The following is a 27759-nucleotide window of genomic DNA, read 5'->3' as shown; positions in this document are numbered from 1 at the left end:
TGACATTTGAACAGGCAGTGCTGCTCTCTAGTAGCAGCGAGCTAGAAGCAAACCCAGCAGCGGACAGGTACCATCTCTTACCTTCACAGGAGAATAACCCAGCACAGCTTGGAAGATTAGCGTTAGGGTCACGCTTCTGGTTTGACCGTGTGAAATGAGCCCCAGGCTGGTAATAGTCCAAAGTGAACGTTACTGGTGTTCAGCATCCTTTCCGAAACAGGACTGATGGTTGTAGTCATTTGCTATGAGACATACCCGCTCTGTAATTGGGAATCTCAGCCCTGTGTCCCAAGCTTAAATGGGCACAATATTAGTGCCGAAGCTGTGGTATTGGCTCCTGTTCTCTGGTCAGACTGAGCATTTCACCCTCCAGAATGTAGTTCTGTCATCTTTCAGGGGCTTAATTGACAAAAAGTAAATATAACAGGGAGAAAATATATCTTAGCTGAGGGTGCCTCAAGTGCCAGAGAAAGGACTTTCCTGTTAATAAATGAGAGGGAATTAGAAGACACGCTGATATTGCGGTAGAGACACAGGATCACGCGGTTGCATGCTGACTTGCAGTGCAGGGCAGCAACATTTTTTGCATATTCCTGAAAATTGTTGTCGTTTGCAAAGGACTGGTCAGACTCCTCCTGCGTATTATGGAGCTGCCACAGGCGATCACTGAAATAGGTCTGTAGATTGTGCTCATGTTCAGAACGGGCTCATCCACAGCTAAATGACTGGAAAACAGAAGCAGCTCCCATTTTAGGCTGACCTGGGGAAGGACAGTGAGAACTTCCCATGTGCATCTGAGATCCCTCCATGCTTCTTTAGTGAAGCTGAATCTAAATTCTTTTTGCATGTTTGAAGAAACCTGAATTTGAATTTCAGCCTTTCGATGTACATATTCCTTTTTGGACTCTGGGCCACCCATGCATCCTTGGATGAGCCATTTAACAGTTCAAAGCCTTGTTCTCCCCATCACTAAAAGACAAGCATTGCCTACCCTGTGGGAATGCTGTAGGAAGCACTGAAGTCAGAACTAAGGAAAAGACATCCTTTATAAAACTTTTGAAGATGGCTTATATAAGAATATAATCAAACCCCAACATCTGCCCGGAGATTATTTAGGCATCTGCCATGCACAGACATATCTGGCAGAATAAAATCCACTGAAGTCCATAAACCTGATCCCAACAGTAACAGACGCAACCAGTAACTCACCACTTCTACACTCAAGAATCTACCACCACATCACACCAGAGAAGAGGGAAGCCTGGACACACTCTCCCCTCCAGCCACACACTGCCAGATGCTGAGCCACACCTGCCAGAAGGGCTTCCCCAGTGGCGGCACAGCCCCTGCCATGGAAAGGCTGGCCACCCTTGCCGGCCACGAGAAAGACGGGTTCGTCAGGATGAACTAGACCCATGTTTTCCACAAACAGGGGAAAAAAAAAAGTCATCGGCCATTTTGATTGTCTTGGTCCCAGGTACAGGCAACGTCTAAGAAGCAATGCTGCCCTCTGTTACGTCTTCAGCTACTCACTCGTGCATGGCTGGGGACGTAGGTCCAGCTACTCCATCGCAGCTCGGGGCTTTGGATTAGCCTCAGTCAAATGACACAGAACAACGCAAGCAAAGCCGGCTCCTGCAAGAAGCTGAGCACCTTTAGTTCCTAACGAGCTTCAGAGACTTAGAGAAGGTGTTTTGCATCCAGTAAGGACAAAGAAATCTACTGTAAGTTATTGTAATTAGTTCTTCAAGTCCTAACCTTCATCCACTGCTTTTTCACTATATAAATCAGGTATTAAAATTTTAATACAAATCAATATATTCACCTCATCATTTTGTATTAGTAGCATCCAATTTCATGGTCAAAAACTAGATGAAACAGATTTTATTATCAGTTTAGAAGATAACCTTTATCTTTATTTCAGTGTGTTACCTTATTGATGAGTTCAATACAGAAATTTCAAGGCAATCATGAGTGCAATGTAATCATTCTGTATAAAACTGTATGAGAAATAGGTTTTAAAATGAAAACGTACTAACAACACACTATCTCTACATGCCCATTTTGAAAAAGAAATTATATCATTAACAGGAAATAAAGATTATTACTTATTCATATTAGGCCTGACTCCAACACGGGTAATCGGATTGACTGCGAAATAGCTCTACAAACACTTTTCTCGTACTCAGAGGAAGTATTTACGTAGGCAAATACTGCTGGGCTCTGGCAAAAGTGGGAGAATTTGGGCTTCTCTGATTCAAAGATTTATTATTGACAAAACCGTCAGTTGCTCAAACCCCACAAAATGGTTTCAACTGAACAGTCACACCACTAGCTGGAGAAAGGCACGCATGTGATAAGGAAGGAGAATGAAAAAGCTTATTGACGTGCTGACACACAGCTGATAAGGAAAACAAAAACCCACTTAAAAAAAAAAAAACCAACAGTTGAGTATTAGTCGAAGTCAAGAGCAGCATCTGGTTTCCTTTCTCTCCCAATGTCAAGAAGATGTTGGCAATGATGCTGAAGCTATTTCCAGTTCTAGCCATCCTTACAGGTAAGAATAAAAAGCTGATCAAAATAGCACTGGGATAAAGGAACTTGTTGAAATAAGAGAGCAGGTGAACCTGACTGGCAAACTAGGAGAATATTCAAGATTTATTTCAGGATGGAGTGAAAATCGTGGCTATAATGCTATGTCATTTGGTGGAATTGGCAAGCTGACTGCTGACTGGTAAGAGTTCTTTGCTCAAGGCCAGAATTTTAGCTTTGGTAGATTAATGCTTTGTTCTAAAGCCAGGAAGAGGCAAGGAGCTCTCGCATGGAGCGTTACAGTCTTTCGAGCATTTCAGGGTTGGGTTTTCTCATGTTTGGCTTTTGTCTCCCCTTGATAATGGCTCTGGGAAATGCTGCCTCCATCCCACCCCAGCCAAAAGATTTTTGGGGATGCTTAACTTTAAGCATGCAAATAATCCTTTGGATTTCCCCTCAAGTTAAGTGAGGATGTAATACTTTGTGGAATCTAGGAATTATATGGTATTAATATGGTATATTAAAGATTATGTATTATTCATGTTTCAAGGACATTTCATTGTGCTAAGCTTTATTTTTAATATATACAGAAGCAGACATTTTAAGTCTAATGCTCCACATTGATGAACAGCCTCTGTATCCACTAAAGAAAGTGGAAGTTAGTTTCCACATTTGCTTTTCAAGATGGAATTATCTCATTTGGATGCCAGAGAAATATTTTAAATAGTTGCTCCTGGCATTTCAATGTTATCTCTCTCACACACACATAAACCCCACAGATTTTTGCCTTAGAAATGAAGAGTAATTCAGAGTTAGTGCCAATACTTTTCAAAACAATGTCCTCTAATTTTAAAGTTCTGGCTTTAAGACTAGCAGTGTGTCCATACTGATGGGTGCCATGGACTGCAGGTTTCTGTAGTGGCTAGGAAAAGGTCAGCAAACTTGGATTTACTTTGTGAGCATTACAAACTGCATGGGACTTAGTGCAGGTGGGTGAGTCCCAATTAACTGCAATGACTTTCTCTACAGCGAGGCAATGGTCTTATGCAATATCAATGAGTAAAAGACATGGATCAACTATTTTAAACAAGTTACGGTCCTGTTCACACTAGCTTTTTTCAATGAGATACTCTGTACTCATACGCTTTTTTTTAATTTAAACCAAAAGGCTACATTTAAGCCAATGTATGAAATGGAATTATGAGTTTGAAATGTAAACAGTGAACTAAATGCAAAGCAAAACTTCCATGAACTTCCGTGATGAGGAAACAGGCTCTGTGAGTCCAGTTCACTTTCAGTCAAAAGCTCCATCTTGCAATTAGTGATGGCTTTTAATAGCCTTGCTAGACAATGGAAGTTTGATAGGGTTTGGCTTTATATTTTTACTAGCCTGAAGCCTATTTAAACTAAATGTATTTCTTCAAAATATACAGCTTGATGGAAACTAGAATGCTTTGTGGAGTAATTTCTGCTAAAATTAACTTATTCTGGAAAACCTTATAACAATCAGGATCTGTGGCACTCCTGACTCCAAAACCAGAGAATAATAAAGGAAGTATGTGGCGCAGATGACTGGAAAATGGGTGTTTTCAGTAGAATGACATTGTGTTGAAAGACGGTAGATTTAACCCTTCTGTGAGCAGAAAATAAATACATGTAAACCTGGAAAAATTATTGTGGCAAGAAACTGTCATCCTCTGGTTAACTCTAACTCTTACAGCTGAGAACAGTGACCTGAGATATCTAAAATAACATTACATGACTTTCATATTAGATCTCAGTAAGGATTAAGCTACTGTGCACTCACGGGACAAGCAGGACCTGGGATCCCCTCTTGCCCCAAGGCAGGTTTGACATATTTAGGTCAGTCTCCAGCCATTCCTGTGAGACTGTCTTCACATGTAATGTAAATTTGCTGTAGTTTAAATCCGCTAGTTCTCATCTTAGCCACCAGCAACACAGAAAGTAGATGACTCCCTTCTTCCTCGCAGTGACCTTTTACTATTGAAGCCATCAGTCAAGGAAAACAGACCCCGAAGACTTCAGACTCTAGGTTCAGATAGGTTTGCATATTGTGGCAACTGACAAATCTACAATATTTACATGGTTAAAAATGTCAAAATAAATTAAATTTCTTTTTTAAACAATGTTTTCTCTCATAGAGCTAATAATGTGAGTAAAATGCTCTTTGGTATTACTAGAGGTTCTGCTTAAATTCTCAAAAGCAGCACCTGAACATAAGATGCATGATATTTCATTAAGAAGAATATTTTTTATGTTTTGCCTCTATCATTCGTATATGCCCAAATGAAAATTACTATTATTATAACATGAAGTTCTCACCTTGCTTGTTTTGCATAGAAAGCTCTGAAAGACTTGTATTTTCCATCGCATTCAAAAGAAATATATTCTCCCTCAGAATCTTTAGTTTTAAAACTGGACTCAGTGATCTAGCAAAACCCTGGAAAGCCCCTTTTTTTTCTGGCAGCTGTAGCTTTCTTTGTTGCTGTATGTCACCACTGCTAGTAGCTTATATATGGAGGACAGAATCATAAATACTGTAAGATGGTGCTTGATGCCTTTCATTAATATGACTGCGTAGCCAAGTCTGATCAGAACATCACGGGAAAGGGCTCACAAGTTATGTTTGCTCCCTTTCAGCTTTGAGAACAGAAAGGGTTGATCACAGGATTTCTCACAACCCACATAATAAAAGCAGTCCCAAAAAGCTTTGTTTGATGTTTCCAATATAAAAGCACTGGGAAAGAACAGCTTCTGCATGTGAGCCCTAAGAAACCTAAACAAAAGCAAAGTAATTAGCAAAAGCAGAGAAAGGCTGCTGGGCTCCAGCCTGGGGGAACCTGGCAGTGCCACCAAGTCCGAATCAGAACATGAGAATGTCAGGAGAGGTGACAGTGCAGGAGATGGTGAGCCAAGGTAAAGGAGAGCAGACATCTAAACAAAAAACTGGGGGAAAAAAAGGGCTAGAAGGGTGTAAAAGGGGGCTAGACCCAGCGGTGCAGGGGAGCGCTGCAAGGGCAGAAGGGCTCAGCTTGGCCACAGGCTCTTTGCAAGAAGACAAGTCTCGGCAAGTGAGAACAAGTATGTTTTTAGAAACCCTGCTTTCTCAGAGTATTATTTGTTGTAAGGTCACAGGTATTCTGTGGGATTTAATTCACTCGTTAGCTTTTACCCACTCCCAGGTTGTTATCACTAAAATTTTCCACACAAAGTCCAAGGGAAACTGTACTGAAAAGGAGAACGACTAGACACGTCCTGTGGGTTTCTTCGATACCGCTGGGAGCAAAGCACCATCACACAGCTCCCGGGGCCGGCCCCGTCTGACCTCTCCTCCCCACACTTACTGCCCGCAGGCCCCGTCAGCGGCGTTGTGGTGACTGTCCCTGAGAAGGCAGTGAATGTCACTACAGGTGGAAACGTAACCCTCCTCTGTACCTACAAGGATTCTGGACCGCTGGGAAATTTCTTTATTCAGTGGAGCTTTTATAGTGCCAAAGAGAGCCAACTCCATACCGTAAGATATTTATTTATTTATTATTACTATAAAGTTATATTCAAGATATCCTTAAGTCCTCAAAGAATCTCGTTACATTTGATAGTGTTATCACGTTATCCTCAGTACAGGCAAAGGAGGCAGGTTGGTGTTGGTGTTCTCACCCTGAAGACATGAGATGGAGATGCAATGAAATTTAGGGCCAGATGCACAAAGTTATCTAGGCTCCTAGTTCCTACTGGCATGCCTGAACTCCTTTAGAAACTTCTGAGAAGGAACAAAAGCGATTCAGATGCTCAAAGGACTTGCTCTAAGTCACACAGGAAGCGTGAAGCAAGGACCAGGTGTCCAAAAATCACACAAGCGCTCCAGCCCCTGGACCAGCTCCCTTTTCTCTTCTCTGGCAGATATTTCCTGCCATTGTGAAGGCAGCTTTCCTGGCGAGACACCCTTGCCTACAACAATGTATCCCCCACTTAAGGGTCAAATGAATGCTCCTTGTCTCAACTGCTATCATTTCTACAAGGCGGCTCAACAATAAGCTGTCAGTGCAAAGTGAGCTGCGAGTATTTTGGCAGGACTCCGTAGAAAGTTGTCACAGCAGGAAATCTGCCACAGCAAACTCGCATCGGTATTTTGTGGCATCCCACGGGTGTCATTGTGCTAGCAGAACAATTACAGATCAAAGGCAAATGCTCCTTGCCCTTCCTGAGACCCTGAGAGGCACCAGAGCCAAACAGCATCTCTCCCCAGGGGTATAATGGGACCGCAGGGTAGGCTGGAGCATCAGCACAGGGACAGCATTGGGACTGTGCAGGACACCAAGTATTGAACAGCTACGTGCTGTAAGCACTGCCCGAGGCTCTCACGGGGCTGTGAAGACCTTGCAGAGCAGCCTGGCCTGCCTGGAAGGAGTCGGGATGGGATGTGTAACTCCCTGTATGTCCTCACACTACTGCCCAGGCTTCAAGAGCTATCCATTAATCTTGTTTTTGGGGGAAAATGAATCCATAAACCTCACCCCCAGCATAACACACAGGGTATGAGTTGCCACCAGCTCAGTCCTGACAGGTGCTGAGCAACCAGCAACACCTTCCTTTAGAAGATGAAAAGCTGATTAGAAGTGTTACTGCATCCTTGAGGATGACTGTGATTTTTTTTTCCATGCCCCGGTGTCAGGCTTATGCCTGTTAGGCAGTCAGTCCCTTTTCTTTCACACTGGTTTTATCCCATTGCCAACATTCTCTTTCGAAAAGTTCATTCCTCCTGCCTGGTGTTACACCTGAGAGTTGGAGTAAAGAGATTTGACTTTGAAAAGAGTCACGGTCCACTCGGATGATATTCTTGTAATGTTCGCCGGCTTCCTAACAACGTTACGTTGGGAGGTTTGCCCCTGCCGACAGAGTTACAGCTTCTGTTTGGTTTATCGATGAGAGCAGCATTAGGCTGTCTGTAGTTTGCAGAGTGTACAGAATGTGCCATCTGGCATCGAACAGCAATAGTCAGTAGGTAAGAAATAGCAATTTAACGTTAAGACACCACCGCTCACCCTCCTGCAGTGTATCACTGCCACTGTGCCAGTGCCAAGTACAAACACTGGGCCCATCCCAAACCCCGGCTCTAGCTGAACGCCACACCAACGTGTACACACCTTGCCTGACTAATTGTATGAATAATTGTTACTCACTATTTGCTTTTTTTCAAGTTGAAACTATTCTATTAAATGAAGAATTATTCATGAAAGGGTGGTAGCTGCAGGCTTCCAAAGTAAGCTGTTTATAGTACAATATACTATAGTTTTGATCCAGTATGTTACATCATAAATTTTAATCACTCATTCAGGTGGGAAGTACAGCACTGAGCCAGGATCAAGCCCATCCTCTCCAGATTTGGTTAGAGTCTCTCTGTTTTACTTGTGTCAAATATTCCATATTGCAGGACAATAAATGCAATGCATTTTCTGCTCACAACCAAAAGCAATAAGCAGACTGTAGTTGCAAGTATTTTAGAGGGAGAATCAGACAGTTTCAAGAGATCCAGGAGGGGAAAACCATTTGTAAACTGTGACCAATGATGAGAAAACACCCTCTGAGGATTGTAATCTTAAAATACTGTCAGTGGTTCAGAATATGCTCAACAAGAACTAACCGATGTGAGGCTACCAAATGTCAGGGGGACCTTCTAGATCAATCCCTTCAGCACTCCCTCCCGGCTTTGCAGCTCTAATCCCGTTCCCCTCGAACACGGAGGTAAGATTTCCTCTCGCGGCAGCGCCCGTCACCCTTGGCTCACACACCCACGACGCTGGGAGGGTACCCTGCGTCCTCCGAGTCTGCCGGGGGACTGTGGCACTACTCTTCTTAAAACGCTTTTAGCATCCCATTCAGTCCTGTATTCCTTGACCCTGTGTCCTTTTACCACAACACGGCAATTCCTTACCATTTTGAACCTACTCACAATAAAATGAATCACGTTAATGCAAACACTAGGAAGAAAGGGCTGTGCCTGCTGGTGAAAAGTACGGTTTAAGAAGTTACACAGCACAGCTGAACACGAAATTGGATTTTCAGCCTCTCTCTGAACTCACAGCAAGACGTTCCTGGTGACTTTTCTGAGTTTCATGAAGGACTGAGTGCCTGAAAGCATGAAAGTTTTTCTCCTACAAGTTTAAACAAAAAATAATCTCTTTTGACAAACCTGGCTTTGCCCTTGTTGCTTGGCACGTAGCTGATGTTAAGTTTCACATTTTGTTCCAAGTAGGAAATATATGCATGGCAATGGGGGAGATTGCCAGCTTTGGATTTCATTGTTTAGATTGAAGAACACTAAAATGCAAGTCAAAAATGTGTTTAATATGCTGATACGATGACAAAACCAACTGAATTGAAGAAACTGGCACCATACCTTACTGAATACCAGAACAGTGGCTTGCATTTTAAGTGGGATATAATTACTGAATTCTATGAGATACTTAGATTCTTCTAAAACGTTAGTAATAAGCAAACACATGCTTCCTTATAATTAGCATATATTTTCCCTGAAAAAGATTGTGGAAAATTCTGGCACCAGTCAAAATTTGCTGTTTTATCAGCAACTAAATGGGTAACATTTTCAAATTCCATTTTTTAAAGTTGAAAACTTCTGCCAAATATTTCGAAGACAGGAGACTCAAAATTTCTCCAAAAACCCAGAGAAAATACATCTTCTTATCCCACCTGCTACAATTTTAAATAATTCTGACATTTTACTAAATGCTAGATGTCTTGATGACCATGTTATTCACATGGGTCATATAATCACAACAGTAAGATTAAGCAGATAGGATGTTCTCCATAACAAATGGGGTGTGTGTGTGATATTGATTTTAATGAATAATGTTTATTTACATATTTGAGAATATGGCCCTTTCTGTCTATAGTGGCAGCAAATAATAGCACAAACTGTGGAATGTTAGAATTAATTAAGGCAAATTTATGTCATTAAGATGCTATTGGCTTGAAGCATGAATGTGAGCTTTAAACGACTAGATTTTAGGACATAATACATAATAAGCATAGAGGCCGTCAGTACCCTGTTTAATAAGAATGTCAATATTTTACACTGCTATTTATGTTACAGATTTTGCAGTTTTTTGAGATACGTAACCTTGGGTACAGTCCTGTCTGGAGCAAAATCAGTAAGATCAGCATCAGAACTAGTGCCAGTGTTCATGTAATGCCCCAGAGCATTCAGCAACAGATTTTACCTTGCCTCAAGGTGAGGCAGAGCGGTTCATTACTTGCAGACCTGGTGCCGATCCGCCCCCCAGCACCGCCTTTGTGAAGCTGGCTGGTGCCTTTTGCTGTTTGCTCGGGTGTTTTCATACCCTGTGCCACGCTGCCCACCTTCCACACTGCTGGCGCAGGTGCTCGACAGTTGTCACGGCAGTTACAGCGCAGAGGACGACAAACCACAAACAGGCTGTTCAGAGAGAGAGATGATGGTGCTGAAAAGGGGGGCAGCAAACAGCGGAACGGCAGGTGTGCGCAATGCTGTTTTGGAGACAGTGTGGCTATATATAGAGTGTGAATATAGAACTTTTTAATTGGAGCCTAACTCTGCTGTTCTCCTGAGAAGTTTCCCCAGTGGAAATAATTCCCCTCATTTGAACTAAATAATGTAAATATCAGTTCATGGAAAACAGGATGCCATGTGTATTTTTAACTTTTCCTTCTTGCCATTCACCCCTTAGCAACATGTCTTTTTAATGATAAACTTAATTTTTAAATAATAACTCCCAGCCAAGGATCTTGAGAATTTTCCAATACTGAACTATCTCTATTTTACGTATAGACAAACTGAGGCAAAACCACTACTTTTTCAGCTCACCCAGGCTAACACAGTACATCACAGCCTGGCCTGGGTCATAAGGTAAAGTCTCGACTCCTGCTCAGATCTGCATCTGTGCTTCATTTCATGCTCTGAGTCACTCGGCTGGCCTCGGTGTAAAGCACCCAAGTAAATGTTCGAAAGGTTGAAGGCTGCTGGTGACTCCACACAGGCGAGGCTGCAGCCTTGCAAAGCTAAATACAACTCCTGAACCTGACCAGGGACACACCTTGAGCCTCTGGCCCAGCCCACCCGCAGCGAAAGTAAGTGAAATTACCAGAGATGCTGCATGCTTACCCAAGATATGCCCAGGGCAGAATTCTTCATTGAAATTTTGAATTCACTAGATGAGTAAAGGTCATGCATGACTATTGTAAGAGAAACTGAATTGTTGATAGACTTCTTATGAATATGTTTTTCTCCCAGAAAAAGTGAGCCTGAAATATTTGCAGACGGTGACATAGACGCTGCTTTGGTAAAGCTACTGACGGGCACTTGAGAGGGAAAGAGCTTTAGCGGCCTGTAACAGCAAGAATATCTTCCATTTATTTTATATATTGGCTTTCACCCTCCCAGAACCTGCATTTCTCTTGTACCTGTACTACCAAGAAAGTATTATCTAGTGGATAGGGGCAAGGAGGGTCTCACTGCGAGTCACAGAGAAGAGGAAGATGGCACCATGCCCCTACGAGAAGTCTAGTCATGTCCTTATGTGATTCACTCGGCAAAACTTTCACAGGTTGTGTCACGTTGTTCAGGAACAGGGGACAGGGTGGCAGAGCCCAAGGCAGGAAAGAGACGCAAGAAGAGCAATCCAAGCGCAGCTGTCTCTGCTCCTTTCATCCCAAGACCCCAAATGCAGATTACCAGCAGTTCCAATGCCGGGACAGTGCTGCTGCCCAGCGCAGAGCAAGGCACAGGCACTGGGCTGCCATGTGAGAGCCAGGGGCCAGCCACCCCTCTAAGTGTGGGGCTCCCATAAAAACTTTTGAAAGAACAAATTCCTCCCCATGTAGTACGAGTAGTTCTTGAGACCCCATCGCATGCTTTCAGCCACAGGCAACCGAGATCGTGTGTTGCAGAGGCTGTCAGTGCTGCAAGGGCCACTGGACTGGCAGCAGAGCAGTTCCAGCCCATGAACAAAGATGAGCTGGTGCCAAGCACCTCCTGAAGCAGTATAGGAAAGCTTCCTGGAAAGGGCCTCTCTTACACACGAACATATTTTTTTTACTTAGAGGCGAGTGTTTTAAACCAGAGTTTTATCTAGCACTTAGATGACTGAGTAGATGTTTAAAAGGAACAGCTTCATGGAAAGCAGAGGCAACACCTCCAATGCGAAGGCACAGAGATGCTGTTGTCATGCCATTGCAGAGCGACTCCCTGGATGTCAGTGGGATTATACTGTGGTCTGTCTGTGGTTCTCTCTGGCACTAGGGTAACAGTCTGCAGAGAGATGAAATAAACTGACACACTGAAGCAGACAACAGTGAGAACACAAAGGAAAGTGGAGATAAGTAGATAACGATCAGGTTACAACTGGTGCATTTGGAACAAAGATTAGACTTCAAACTTAGTGTGCCTAATTTTAGGTAAAACTCAGAAATAAGATTCTCTTGCACCTCACTGCTGACAAGGCTTGAGAAATCTGCAAAATCTGCTGAACACAAGGCACCCTGCCCTTGTGAGCAGCACTGATGGTACTGATGGGGTGCTGTGCAGGGAAGAGGCTCTTTGATTTTGGGGGAACATTTAAAGTCTCATTTAACTCTCAGATCAGCACATTTTTACTCAAATACAGCATTCCCCGTGTCATGGTATTCTGAGTATGGATGAAAAGTCAGTCAGTCATTGTCAAAAGATGGTGTATGTGACAGATGCACGGGGAAGATGTAGCTGGAGACACAAGGTAAGAAAAAAATCACCCCAATCTTAACAGCAAAAAAGACCTAAACAGCTTCTACTATGTTTATGCTACTGCTAGACCTGTAATTATGTTCTGGATTAAAATCTTAAAACCAGCACAACTAAGATAAACTGAATCAGATGCATCATTCCAAATTTTTAACTAACCTTATTTGTTATTGCATTTTTCTCCATCAAAATTACTTTGGATGTAGCTGTTGTTTTTTCCCACAGCTATTCTAGGTGGCTGAACTAACACCTTCAGGAATATTCTACTCAAAGGGTATCTGAAGGGCAAATCCACATACCAAAAGCCTCTGGGCTGCATGTGAGCAAGTCTGGATAGCCCAAATTTGGGGCTACATGCTTACATTGAAAAAATAAGATAGTCATCCTGGGTCTTCTTTCTAGAATATAACAACATTGTGAGATGTGGTGGATACAGAAGGACACTAAGCTGCCTGCTGAACTGGCTCCCTCTCAGCTGTCAGCAAAATGTCCCAGCCATAATCCACTCCAAACTCTTCTTGACTGCAGCGGGCTTCCTGCCTTACCCTGAAGTCCAGGGTACAACCCAACGTACATTGAGATCTAATAATAACTGCTGAAGAGCAGTTACACCAAATGCACTATGAAAACATGTTTCTGCTTGATGCACCAATGGTTCAGCCACAGGAATGATACTGTGAGAACATGAAAGAGCTGCTCCTCAAAAGCGTTTTGCACCCGTTAAAGCTGCTGAATGATTAATCCTCTAAAGGCTTTTGACTTCATCCCTTTCTTCTTCTACCAATGCACAATTGTGACAAGATGCTTCTAGTCATTATTAACATCCTCAATTACCCATGCAAAAATCCCAGTAATGCAGGACATGATATCCCTACTACAGACTGGCAGATGAGGGTTTTGACAAAAATGTGTGAAATGAAGCTGTGGTTGAAAAAGGCATTTAGGGCCAGACTCAGTCACGTGACACATGTCAAAGAAACCAATGCACACGCTGAGCATTTGCTTTTTTATCTAGACGAGTTCAGAATCTGAGCCTCAGGCTTTAATTAACACTTTTGAGCGTGCTACATTTGTTCCCGAATTAGATGGTAAGATGCTTAAGGGAGTGATGAACATTTTTCCCCCTTGTTGTTATTTTATAAATTCTGTCTGTACTCATAATTCAAAAAGAGATCATGATCTCAAACCAGTAAAGTTAATACCCTCCTTTGCATTTATCAGTGAGAAAGAGGCTTTAACAGTTCTTTTTCTAGTAGCTTGAGAAAATATCAAACAGAAAATGATAAAACAAGCCAATGATGGGGCCCTCTGAATGCCTGAGCTTTACAGCTCTCCAGGCAAAGACTGTGAATCAGATGCTGAATACATCAGCCTAGAGAAATGTCATCGAACAAGATGCTAGAGCTTTGCCTCTGCTGGGGGGGAAAAGTGAGAAGGGGCTGGTGGAGGGAAGACACAGGTACTGGGAAGGAAGCCATGCCCTGAAACCGCCCCCAGTCAGGAAATCAAGACTTCTGTGGAGATTAAGTGGGACATTTTGTAACACATCTTCAAGTACATCTCATCTTAACAATTTTGATATCCAGATGTACTAGACATGTACAGCAATGTGATGCAATGACACCAGGAGATGGGGGGTGGGAGGAATATTGACCTGGAAATTGTGAATGAGTCCATCCAAAGACATTTGAAAGACACACTTATGCAAGTTCTAGTATGTATTTATCCTGCCCCAAGAAGAAAGGAAGCAGATGGAGGCATATTTCTTCTAATTTACTGCCTGCTTTTTCCTGCACCCCTGCCACACCCTAAGGAGGAAGATCTTTCTGTAGAAGTTCTATAAAGAAAACCTGTAGGTGGGTTCCTCACTCTCTGCCAAACATCTGGCAGCCTTTGAAAATCCTCAACTCAGCATCAGCTTTGCCAACTGCTTCCTCTGCAGGCAAATACTTTCCTCACGATCACACTAGAAGAGGAGCAGCCTTCCCACAAGTCAGGCTAAAGGAGAAGAAAAGGACATGTGATTTCATGTACCAGATCCTTCAGAACTGGGGATACAAATAATCTTGTCTCCATCATCTCGAGTGTCTTGAGATTAACGAGATTTTCTTCCAAACGAGTACGATCATTCCCAGTTTCTCTGTTCTGTTTGTAACCCAGCTCCCCCAGAGAAGAACACCAATTATTGACTCAACTGCCATGGAGCTCTGTGAGCCCAAATCCTTTTCTTGGTTGCAGCAGAAACTGTGCCTGGCAATGCAGAGTAGCGATACCACTGCCTTAGAAAGTCAGGAAGGATGGCTGCTGACGTGAGCGGCTTTAGGCACTGCCTGGCCCACGCGCTGAATAACCAGCGAAGCTGCAATCCTTTCTAAGGTCAGGGAGACGTCTTCTAGGCAGCTTAGCTGTTTTGCAGAAACTGGTGTTTCAGATTGTGGAGTTATTAGGGACAACATTTTCAGGAGTGATAATCTCCGCTCTTTTTTCTGTCAGTTGTTTGATTAGTCATCGCAGGCAGCTGCTCCCATGAAATGTGAAAAGGCACCATTATATAAAAACTTGTGTGAGCAAACTAGCTGGTAAGGAGAAGCAGCAGCCATTACTGGATTGTTTTTCCACTGGTAAATCATCGACTTCACCAGAGCTGCTCATGATTTGCCTGAGGATATAAAAAGCTTATTTTTTTTCATGAGAAGCACAGCAGATTTCTTTCGTATTTTTTTACATTCAAGACGTTGCACTTTAAATATATTTATCACATCAAATTAAAAAGGCTTCCAGGAAAAGTTTACCATTGACTAAATTTACATTTTTCCCATACAGACATTTTAGGGACATTTTAGGTAAAATGGAAAGAAATGTCAATGAGATGTGTGTCTGTAGGAGGGAACATTAGCTGTCAGTTGCCCCAAAATAAAAAGACTCCTGTATCTTCAACAGAAAACAAGTTGTTTTACTTTTGAAACAGAAAAAAAGATTTTTGCAAAGATTTTCATTTCAGCTTTTTGAAAGCTACAAACGTGAGCTTTTCAAGGACAGCATAAACCCACTTTGAACAAGGGTTTAAAATACCCATTTTGAGTGTATTGCTTAAAGTGGGCTACGAATTCACAGCCAGTTAACTGAAACATGTTCCTCTTAAATGAAATTTCCTTCAATCCACCCATACCTCTGGGACAAGATACACACTCAGTAATTACTCACAACATTACTCAGCCTTTTTGGTGTTTACCACCTTCCTTCAGGGAACAGACTCCAGAGCTAGTGAGATAAGCATCATACAGCAGTAGAAGAACAGAGGACAGGCAGGACCCTGCAGAGGAACCGAATGCGTTTCCTTAAGATCTTCCACTACCTTTATGTTCATAGCTGAAAAAAACAACCCAGAAAGCTTCTGTTTAAATCCGTGAGAAGAACAAATATTCCCTGTTGAGTTGACACCTGTCTCAGATTTAACAGTGTATACAAAATATTTTCTCTGCATGCATTCAGACAGGAAGAGAGAACACAGGGGATTAATTTTTCAGTGTATTGTATGAGGGCTTAGACAAGTAATGCACTCTAACTTCACATCAAATACACCGAGGGGCACTCGCTCCTCTATAATGTTTACTGGTATGCCCTGGCTGCATTTAAGGCTTGTAGTGCCAGTCCTATTGCCCATAACACGTGCTATAGCTAAGCTGGCACTCAGCGGGCAGCTTGTGCCAGCCCAGATCACTCTGAGGGAGACTGAGTAGAATTTAGCCCCGTTTTTTCCGTAACCAGGCCTTTTAGCAGGATATAATGGGCCCGCCTCTCCTCTCATGCTGCTGCAAGTCACGCATTACTTCATTTAAGTCATTGTACAGCTTAATTTCACATTAGTGTGAAAAGCTGATGGAAGCTCTTTCCCTGCCCTACTCGGACAGTTGCAACTGATTGACGGAAGATGCAAATCCAGCCCAACACTGCCAAGATCTATGTAGGAACATAGCTCAACGAGGAGCCTGAAGTCACAAGTCACAGTTCTTGTAACCTTGGAGTCTTGCAAGGACCAGTGTGTAACACTCTTGTTGCTCATACCCAGACAAATGTAGAATGAGGCAAGTGTGACCAATGTTTTTGTAACGACAGGTAGAGCTGGTTTTTGACGAGTGAGTTGCTTAAACCGAACTCCCTATTGTGGACGCTCTCCTTCCTTGGGGAATACAAGGGTGCGCGCCCAGACTCTAGTTACGCCACAGAGCTCCATCCCTAGACATCCGCAAAGCATAAAATCAGTTTTAAAACTGATAGTATTGCACGCCAACAATGAAAACTGGAAAACTGGAGAGCCTGTCCGGCTGTTCAGCAGACTGTCTAACCTAGTCCACCACTGTGCTAACGACTGAGCCTCTGATGCTTCCTCCCTGCAACACCAGTTTTCCACACGCTGGCAATGCAGTAGTGTAGGTTTGGTATTCAGAGCCCTGCATCAGTTGTACCTGGTGTTTGCAACCCTGGGGCAGGGAAAGATAGTCTGGCTGGCAAGTAGGCAGAATTGCACCTGAGGTGGGGCCAAGCTGCAGTACCAGAGCTGCTGGTGCTGTGCAGGCTGCGTTCTGACCTTCATTTCAAAGCCTTATCATTGCATAAACCAGCTGCGCTCTGGCAGTTTTGGGGTGTAGCTTGCCTTAAGCTAACACAGGTTTTCAGATAACATTGCTTAAAGACTTCAGTCAACACTGTACCAGGGTGGATAAATGGAATTAAGAATAAATATTCTTAATTCAAAATGCAATCAGTTGATCTGCAAAGTAAAGCAAATTATACTTCTTGCCTGGGGACCTGCAGCGTCCCTGAAGGCAGGGAACTTTGACCAAAAGGAAATTTTGATACTAGTCAAGTGCGAATGGCATTTCACAGGAGTCTGTGAAGCTTTCTTCTACAAGCATTTTCCAGCTATTCCCATTAAAAACCATGCTGTTAGTCCAACTTCAATAAATACATTTACACTGCTGATTCTGGAATACTGTCAGTAGGAACGATGTTAGATCTATTTGGGTCCCAACCTGTAATTCTATATGGTTACCTCTCACCAGTTTAAAAAAATGACTGAGTATGCTGGAACTGTTCACTTTGCCTAATTAATGGAGTTTGCATGTAGACACTGGGGCATGTACTGCCTATCCCGACTACTATCACTTTTACACAACTGAGAAAAATAATTAATGTTTCACAGTTTTCCACATTAGCTTTGCTCTTTCAGATCTTGGTTTCACAGCACAGCTAGACTGGACAGTGCATTGTACTCCTTGAAAACTATCACATTTACCCCAGAGCTGATGAGACGCTGCAGTTCCTAAACAGATTCGAGGTCCAAGCCCCAGACTACCAAGCAAGCTCCACAATGAACACAATTGTAGCTCTCCTTTCACTCAACAAACAACAGGTTTGGTCTTATAAGCTTATGAGGTCAAATTTACTCCTGCAGTGCTGTTAAGTACAATCAATGCTACTGAAATCAGTGAAATAGGTCAATGTTAAACAGCAAATTTTTATCTGGGAGGAAATGTTGCATTCCTTAGGGACATTTATCCTTAGTAGGTCTATAATTCTGCAAAACTTTTTTTCCCTGTTTAGTAAAAGGGTAACTTCTTGGTCCCAAATAGGTGCCCGTCCAAGCACCGAGGCCAACAGATATTCTTGATTCCACCTATGGTATGAAAACAAAGTCCATGATACTGTCTCTGACCCTGATTACACAAACAAGGAGAACAACACAGTTGCTCTAACTGCATGTGTGATGATTCTGCTGGTGTTCTTGTACTGCATTTTTATTGCTTCCAAATTTACTGCCAACAGATCAGGTGCCTTGTTTGCTTAGACCTATGCCTTGTGGATTCATTTCAGTTCTCTGTTCACGAGCTTCTGTATTTGGAAAGCTCTGCAGCCATCTACCTTTTGCAATGACAGGTCCATTCTTGTCACAATCTTCTTCTACTGAACTGCTTATTAATATCACAAATTATCAGTGCTTCAATTAGTACCACTATTCACTGCGCATGACTTGGCATTTTTTCTCACAGAATTGTCATATAATGGTTTATGGTTTCACCTTTGTTTTCGCAAATGCATCAGTCTGTGACTGGAGTGTCCATAAAGAACTAGCTACTGTCCCTTTATACAATTGAAAAATCCCATTTCTGAAAAGCTTGTCTTTTGAGAACCACTAGAAATATATATTCAAATGTACCATGTTTTTACCTATGCTTTCTCAGAGGAAGGGACAAGAAAGGGGGTGACATTGCTTGGCTTAATCAGAAATTGACTATATTCCAAATATGAGTACCAAACAAAGCGACAGGAAGATCTCTTGTTATTAAACTAACAATCGATTCTTTATCACAGATCTATTATTGTTCAGAAGGCCAGTCTTACTCCTATGGACAGTTTAAGAACAGGATAACAGCCGCAACAGGTCCAGGGAACGCATCGATCACCATCTCCAACATGCAGCCCTCTGACACTGGTGCCTACACCTGTGAAGTTTTCAGCCCACTGGGTGACACCGGCCAGAGTCAGAAAACCGTGATTGTCAGTGTGCTGGGTAAGCGCCTTTCCTCTCTATTGCCGTATTGTAGTTTTCCCCTCTTATTATGAAACACTGAATTCACAGCTCAAACTACGTAGGACCAGGGGGTATAATAGGACTGTGATAAACAAGGCCCATGACGCAGAGAAAGGGCTCACTGATGCGCTGACCCACGGGATTTTTCCACGGGCAGAGCCGGGGTGCCCTCTGCCTTCCACACAAAGCAGACCTGGTGCCACTCCACAGCTGCCCCTGCCCCACCTGCAGTAAAACCCATGAGTGGCCTTTAGAGTCACTTTGTGCTCTCAAAAAGCGACCTCACGTTAGCAGGTAAGCGAGCAGCTGCAATTACCCAACCTCATTACACTTTTCATGCTAGAAAACCAAGCGGTATCATCTTTGATTAAAAATAAATCCAGCCCCAAAGACCAACATTTTTCTAATTTTACCTAATGTTGGCCAAGGTGACCTGTGTGAATCTAGGGACAGGCAGCAGTACAGCCCAAGGGGTCTGGCTCACTCCAGTTCCCAGAAACTCTAGAACCTTAGCATGTGTTGAATGGAAGCGGTACAAAGCCTTACTTTGGATAGAAGAAAGCCATCGTTTAACAACGAACAGGCAGGACAGAAAGGATGAAAAGTGGTGGAATGAGATGGTTTACTTCCTAATAAGACAAAAGCTTGTGCTAACCCATCTAATTGCTTTTATACTGAGAGTTCATACCTCCTCAGAGTGACAAATCAAAAGTCACATGCGAACATGATAACCAACATCATTTGCCTGTCTCCCAGGGATAAGAGAAAGACCTATGTAAACTCAGTCCCTGAAAAATCAAAGTACTGCTGTCATTACTCATCTAAAACTCCCCCCCAAAATAGTAATGCTGGAGCACTAGAGTAAGAGAATTTACTTTTCACACAAAGACCAAGAAACATTTTTTCATTTATGCACACAAAACTGGGCTATGTTCATTGCTGGTCTAGTCGGTACTCTACAGAATCACAACCTATCCATAGGTAGGAAATGAAAAATAATAGGTGTAAGTGAAGACAGAACCTTCTCCTGTGTGCAAAGTGAGGAAATGCTATCAAAACGGATATATTTTTTAACAGAACTGTAGTTAATTTATTTCCTCCACCACTGCAATATACTGAAAAAATCCCTCTCCCTTTATGTGGAAAAGCTCCTGCTGCGTCCCTAAAGAAAACGATGCTGCTAGGTGGCAGAATGGCGTATGAGGAATAGTGACTGGCCCATTATAATTGAAGTAGTAGGTAGTCTTCATCTCAACACCTCCATAGTAATATTTAGTATGCAAATGGAAGGCAAGATAATAAAAATGTATCCTAGGCCATGTACATATATTTAATATTACTCTGCACTCCGATGGAAATGTGTAGATGGGGGTCAGTTCTTTACGTACAGCAGCACAGTACCAGAACTCGAGGTGGATGCTTGCAGCCCTGGCTATGTACTCACGATGTCTGTTCTCATTGTTATTTTACAGTCAAACCATCAAAGCCTTTCTGCAAAATAGAAGGGACGCCTGAAAAAGGCCACCTAACCTACCTCTCATGCAAATGTGAAGAAGGATTGCCTCACCCTACCTACCACTGGTACAAAGTAGACGAGAATACCCTCACGCCTGTGACCGAAAAATTTAGTACGTAACTACAAGACCACCATATTGTGTTCAAGATCCGCAGTTCCTTAGTACCAGCCATTTCACACACTGTGTATCACCACATAGGGTAGTTAAAACTTATCCTCCTCTTCTGACAGTCAATGTCACAAAATCGTATTTTTCACTTATTCAAATTGACTGATCGCTGTCACAAAACAGGACTTTTTTTTCTGTTCGTTTTAATAAAAATTCTGTGGCATGTTGAAGTCTTGTCTATGCCATTACTTTAGGTTGTTAAAATGGGAGATAGATTTATGCCTTTGCATCTCCCTTCCCTCTGAATTTTGAGTGAACTTAGAATAAATTAAATCAATTTGTCATTCAGATGCTAAGACCTCCATCCCCAAAATCTTCAGTACCTGTTATATTTTAATTTCTGAAGTTACACTGACAACACTGGTATCAATGCGGGTAAAACATCAGACAGGCAGGCTGATTTGTAGAGTAGTCACCTACTTCTCATGTTCTACTACACTCCTGCCAGATCCATTGTAGTAACTTCCTAGGAAGGTAAACGTTTTTTATTTAAAGAATATAAAAAAACCCAAATGAGTGAATAATCAAGAGAACCCCATTTCTAATCTCTTAATAGCTCTCAGTATTACCAACTAAAGGAAACCGTTTGCCTTCACAGTACACGAACAGTAACCTGTACCTGCTCTCTGTTTGTCACAGATCCAAACACTGGCATTCTTTACATCGGCAATCTCACCACCTTTGAAACTGGGCACTACCGGTGCGTAGCCAGCAACATCCTGGGCAACAGTACCTGTGAGCTTGACCTAACCACACACTGTAAGTTTAATGCATGAAAGTAATCACGTACTTGATGTATGACATGCACAGTTTGCAGGAAAATGCTGTAGCAACTTTAAAGCATAGAATTTTTTTGAGTAAGAACGGAACAGCCTTTGAAGAGCTCCAGAGTTTTCCTCCAGGCATGCCCAGAATTTACATTGACCAAGACAGCTGATTTAACATCTCCAGCTTCATTTCCCGCTGGGATCTGGAGCTGAATCCGGCTCTGAGTGCTGAGTCTTTACTGAGAACTGACAGATGTGGAGTTTAGAGCAATTTTTTTCAGCCCACAGTCTCACTGAGGTCCCCCCGCCCCAGAATTTACAATCATCACTGAAATGTGGTAGTATAAGGACTGGGGGATTGTAGATGTCACCCCTAGCTAAAAATACTGTCATCATGGAAAAATACCTTACCCTGACTGCTCTCAAGCAGTGGTCAACCACATCTGCATGCAGATTTTTCAGCTAACCAGTACCATTTAACAAGAACCAAGCATGTGTTGTACAACCAGCCACCACAGATGTTCCTGCAATGGTCACTCAACTACTCAGCGGTCTAGAAAATGAAAAGCGCAGGTCAGAGCCAGAAGCTGCAATGCAGTGGAAATGGAAGGTTTTGGGGGCTCACAAACGATGAGAGCATACATTTTACATCTCAGCTGAAAGACAGAGATAAAGGCAACCTGAACTTCAGCATTTGTTTGCAAGGACTGAAGAGCAAAGGCTTTCAACTACTGCCAGTGTTAACAGCCTCATGTTTCCCTTAGCCAGGCATAAACACAGGGTTTGTTGGGGTCGGGAGCTAACCAACAAAAAGGGAGGCAGCAAAGGTCATAAAGCACAGTCCTCTGGTTCCTACAGAATCTTTGGCCTCCCTCCTGGAAATACAGCTGTCAGTCATTTTTTTAGTTCTTTGAACCCAATGCTTTCTTTCTGCTAAAGGCTCCTCCACTAAATTTACATGGGATTTTGCTGTAATAATACTTTTTAGAAAGTCAAGTAATCTCTTTTTCTTTCCAGATTCAGACAGTGCTATTGTTGCTGGAGCACTAATTGGAGCAATCCTGGCAGCTGTTATCATTTGTGTTATCGTCTGGATTTTAACCAAGAAAGCAAAGACTAAGAAGTTGTCAACTAATGAGATGCGGTAAGAGTTTGCTTCATTTTAAGATGATTATTTCTGCGAAACACTGCTGATAATCCAGCACTAAAGTAAAATGTAATTACTCTAAACATTTTTTTAGGGTAAATAATACAGGTTTTGAGAAAACTTCCAGAGTGACAATATTTGCTTTTGTACAACTTTAAAGCTGCTGTTCTTGTAACAGAACTTGCCATTACTCTCTTGCCTTTGTTTACAGGCAGCTACCACTTGGCAGTACCCAAAATAGTAGAGTAAATGTTTTTTTAAACAACACAAAATAAAAGTGGCAAGTTGGAAAAACAGATTTTAGTATTTAAAAGTTAATGGTGACTGTTTAAGGCAGGTGGAAGAAGTAAAAGAAAAAGAATAGCAGCTAAGGGTTGCCTCAGCAAATTTATTGGGATTGGATGTTACTGGATTTAAACAGAGGGCTCGGTTCAGTGCTATTTGAAATTACAGGACACATGCTTGGGATACTTTAAGGCATCTCAACTGACAGGAGACACAAGGTTCAGGCAACAGAATAGAGCCCAGAATGTTCATTTTGATCCTGCTCTGGAAATGTCTTTTCCTCTGTGCTTCGGTTGCTCATTTTTCCCTTAAATTGCCAAATCTTCAAAATAGGGACAGCCTCATAAGCTATACAGACTGTGTTCAGCCCCATGATGTTAAATGCTAAATGAATACATGCAGCTGAGGCCACAAAAAATATTATGTCATCTGGATACTTCCCATCGCACAGGTCTAAGACTTCCTGATAAAGAATTCTACTAATCCAGACCAGTGGTTGGTCACTCACGCACTGGACTTTTGCTTTCAATGCATGTAGCACTAACATCTACATTTGTGCTCAGATCCTAATAAATCTTAGTACATTGAATTAATTCACCAGAGTCTGATATTTTTCACATGTGAAAGTACTTAAATGTTGGGAGTTGGTTTATTATTTTGATAAGATAAATGGAATTCATACCTGTTACTAAAAATATTTTCCTGAATGTCAGCCTTTTCTAAAATACTAAATATATTTTAAAATATTTTTCTAGATTTCAGCCTTTTCATAGCTCTTTTCTGGCTGCACTCTGTTTTTGATGCACTTGAATGGGACACCAGGTCTGCATGGAATTTCCCAGAAAGCTCACACCAAGCAGCGTGTTCTGCTACCCCTCCTCAGACGCTGTTTGCCAGCACTCAGTTTCCCATTCTGCTTTCCTGGTGTAGCATTTAAACACAGCAAAATCCATTTTATTCTAATGGGATCAATTAAACCAGTGATGCAGACCTGTCTTAATAGCTTACACTGTCACTCTTTCTGTCTGAGCCGCAGAGACGTAGCTTTTTCATGTGCTCTTGGAAAAGTCTTAATAATATGGGGGGTTACTGCTTAGACAACAGAACTACAAAGACTCATTCTTTTGAAAAGCTCTAGTGTAGATGGGTTTTTAACATGTGAAATCACAATCCTCATCCTGTCTTCCTGCAGTGAAACGGCTCAGAAACAACCCAATGCAGAGTACACTGAGGTACCTAATGAAGAAAATGTTCCCATGACCACTGTTCCACCAAGCAATGCAACAAATGAATACCCTAGTGTTGATGAAACAGCAGCCTCTGTAATCCCTGAAAATGATGAGAAGCAAGAAGCGGGAAAAGAAGAAATAGCCTAGAGTTTTCCTTGTCAGCTTTGGACCCCTTTATACAAAAATTGTCACTGAATTAACATAGAAGCATGACTAAAGCTTAAAGGGGCATGTGTACGGTGAACCACTGGGCTGGAGATTGAAAAGGGTCTATACACATGCACTTTGTGAATAGCAGAAGATTTGGCCTTTAAAGTTAACCCAATTTCATTTATTATCTAGTTGTAATTGTATATAAGGATAAAAAGACTATCATCCACACTTATCCAACCTATTTTGCAAAACGAATTAGGAAATGGGCTGAAGCATTTGACAAAGTAAGAGCTTTCCGGTCACCGATCAGTAATGCTGTATGTAGCCATACAGTTCTGAACCACCGCAGTCTTCTCCAGAAACAGCGTCGGCCAACCTCATGCTTCCCGTGCCCCACGGACAATCATCACGGCCAATACATTGCAGTGATTAAAGGATCTGATTTTGCACGTCAGAAGTAAAAAGAAGTTTCATCAATGTCATCAGAGTGCAGAAACAGATATTAAGACCTGGACCAGTGAAATCTTGTGTGTCTGAATTCCACCTAAAGCTAAAAAAAAAAAATATCCCAGAAACTGTTACGCTGCTGCTGCCTGATGTGGAATACATTTTGTTAACAGTGACCTCGGCTTTAAAGTTCCCAAGGCACCAGCATTCCAGAGTTGTACATTTCAGCAGCTCTGGTTTTCAATCTAATGTAACTAAAACTCAAGTTCAGACATTGATTGACTGGTTTCCAGACAACAGGAGCTGGAAATCTAACCCCCTCACAAGGCTGGTTATAATAGGCACACACAGGATCAGATTCCTCATGACACGCAGATACAGCTGCTTTCAAAACTTAGAAGTGAATAATGCCTACTACGCGACACGCTAGTTTTGATTGATTCCTCTGCCTGAGACGATTTAAATCTATTTCCAGGCAACTGCCCTACCCACTAAGCAACAAACTCGTGCTACTTTCCTTCTGGTGTCTTTAGCCCAGCGTAACTGTGACTATTGTCTGTAGGTGAAAGCATCAAGCAGAAAGGTAAGTAGTGCACATACACCAATAGCCAACAGCTGAGAAACGAGCACTCTCTTGGAAGGAGAAAAGGGAATTGAACCACATACGCTCTGATCACTAGACACCTCTTCTCTGTGGGCCTCGTTTCTAAGGTTAAAACACAGCACTTCTAAAGGGCAAAGACCTACTTTCAGAAGAGCTCAAGGACCACGAGGCTCAAATGAATACAGACACACAGCCTCAGCATCTCCCATCTGAACTACATGAGGTAGATATTCACTGACACAAGGAGACATTGGTTTCAGTCTCATGCACTGCAGAAAAATGTACATGGCTCAGGGATCTGGAAATTTTTGGCATGTAAGTCCTTCATAGGATCTCATGTTCATAAATCCTAATATCATGAAACAGTTAAATGCAACAGTCATCTTTAAAATAGATAAAATGATACATCTGTGCTAACATTTTCAGTTCCCACACCTGTAAGTATTTCTATCAAGAAAGTGACCACACACAAAAAAAAGGGGGGGGGGGAGGGGGGAAAAAAAAAAAAAAAAAATATGTAAGGCATGAGGTCCTAAGTAAGATTCAATTTGGATCACTATGCATAACTATTCATTACCCTTTCTATGCAGTTTTCTGGCTTTCAGATACTTGCCCTTGATACGTGTGTCCATTGTTTAGCCTTATTTCAGAGTAAAAGAACATTTACAGTCTTCTTATAATATTGTTTTAGCTAAAAACTGCTCGTACCAGATTGTGAGGGTCAAACCCTTACTAATACCAACACTGCCATATTCTATGAGTGGATCCTCACACCCCTTGCTCCTCAAAATATCCAGGGAAAAACTTAAGTCATGACCTGTACGGAAGTCTCTTCTTGACCAGGCATCTCTCTTACTGACCCTTGTGGCAGTAGCACTAAGCCAAATCTGCAAACTCACAGCCTTCAATCTAGGTTTAGCAGCTTCCTGAAAACTTCTGATATTCACACCCAAAATTTTGTTAAGCATGCAAAACGACAAAGTTAAGCATGTTCAGTAACAGCAGAAGTATCAGTACTACCTGCTCCTGTTTGGGTGCCATTTTTTACCAAAGGTGTCTCCTAATAAGATAATTCAAATCAATTACTGGTCCAAGGGAGCCCACGACTTGGATGACAGTGGCATTAACTTTAAATAATTTCTTCCCTGACATTTCTAGGCATTCTTTTACTCTTGCCCTTTGCAGAAAAATATAAACAACTTTCTTCACGACGCTGCTGCAGCTGTACTAGTTCTTCTAAAGTCATCTCCTGTATGTATGTCTTAGTTACATTTTCCTTACTGCAATAGCTTTCTAACTTTCACATCTCTGCAACAGCACTACTGTGATTGAAGAAGGGAACATATCATGAGGTCATTATGTGATTTTTTAATCTTTCCTTACTCTCACCTCCACAAATTTCTCTGCTTGTATTCCTTATATAACTTGCTACAGTAAAATAGGAGCTTATGCTGGTGACATTATAATTACCTTCTATAGCTAATACAATCTTACAGGTCTTACCTTTGCTAAAAAAAGTAGAAATTGCTCATTTTGTTAATGTTTTTAGATAAAAAGTAAGAAAACTTGAACACAAGTTCTAGACTAATAATTCCTCTCATACTTGTAACCACTGGTGTGCAATGGACAGAATTAAAAAAAAACCCAAAAGGAAAAACAAGAAGCAAAGTGATTGCTGGGGGTGAGGAGGAAGGCAAGAAAAAGAACATTTCTTTGGAGTTTCTTAACAATACTGAGATATTTTTGTAAGCCTTCTGGCAGATGTTTTTTCTCATTATGAAGCTTCTCTCATGTAAAATAGTTTATTAAAAAGGATGGGGCACTGTTCCTAGTTTTCCGCTGATGCTCTTGGCAAAGCACAAGCCAAATTAGGTATTGATCCATGGTCTGTAGCTCAAAAGCCCTGCAGAGCTATGCAGGATGGAGAAACATTTTTCAGAATTTGCCTCAGATGTTCCAACAGTCTTTGCTGCATGGCCCATTTATCTTCTCCTGAGGGAGTAGGGATCATTAATATGGAAACCAGATATTAAGCCAACATTCAAGCCACCATCTCCTAGGGAAGTGGATTTACAAAGCTACAGAACTGTGGCAGAGTTTTTTGCTATACAAAGATCAAGGATGAACACTGAATTCTAACTTTTTCTCCGTTCAAGTTTTCAACAGTGCCTGCACAGTACAGAAGAAACATTTACTCAGTCAGGTTCCGCCTTCAAGCAAGGTATGCATGGCCAGAGCTTACTGTCCAGGCAAGTTACACCTCCTGCTCTCAACAGGTGCTCTCAGTGAAATTCAACCTGCATTTTGCATTCCAGGATAGACTTAAGGTACTTGGTGAAGATATTGGTTTGGTTGGAAGCTTCTGTCTTGCTTATTGAAATAAATGGTGTTACCTTAATCCCTACAAGTCAAGCTGTAGAAACTGTCATCTTCTATTTCAACCTCTCCTTGCAGCTGAAGAACAAACACGCTCTACTTCCATACTGTGTAACCGATGGCAGGGTTTCATCCGACTTGTCCACATC

At 42.0% G+C, this 27759-nt stretch overlaps 2 protein-coding genes across 2 annotated transcripts in view; one reads left to right on the top strand and one right to left on the bottom strand.

Moving 5' to 3' along the window:
* Positions 1–27759, bottom strand: part of PSMD10 (proteasome 26S subunit, non-ATPase 10) — a 60163-nt gene that overhangs the window by 28267 nt on the left and 4137 nt on the right. The window lies entirely within an intron of this gene.
* VSIG1 (V-set and immunoglobulin domain containing 1) lies at positions 1953–27759 on the top strand. Its single transcript, XM_037408002.1, has 8 exons — positions 1953–2557; positions 5907–6067; positions 12213–12320; positions 18698–18896; positions 20390–20545; positions 21242–21361; positions 22387–22513; positions 23994–27759. The coding sequence occupies exons 1-8, from the start codon at positions 2509–2511 to the stop codon at positions 24175–24177; spliced, it is 1104 nt and encodes a 367-aa protein (XP_037263899.1). The 5' UTR covers positions 1953–2508; the 3' UTR covers positions 24178–27759.

Source organism: Falco rusticolus, chromosome 14, assembly GCF_015220075.1.
Source record: "Falco rusticolus isolate bFalRus1 chromosome 14, bFalRus1.pri, whole genome shotgun sequence".
Taxonomy (NCBI): domain Eukaryota; kingdom Metazoa; phylum Chordata; class Aves; order Falconiformes; family Falconidae; genus Falco; species Falco rusticolus.
This window is presented reverse-complemented; position numbering and strand designations above follow the sequence as displayed.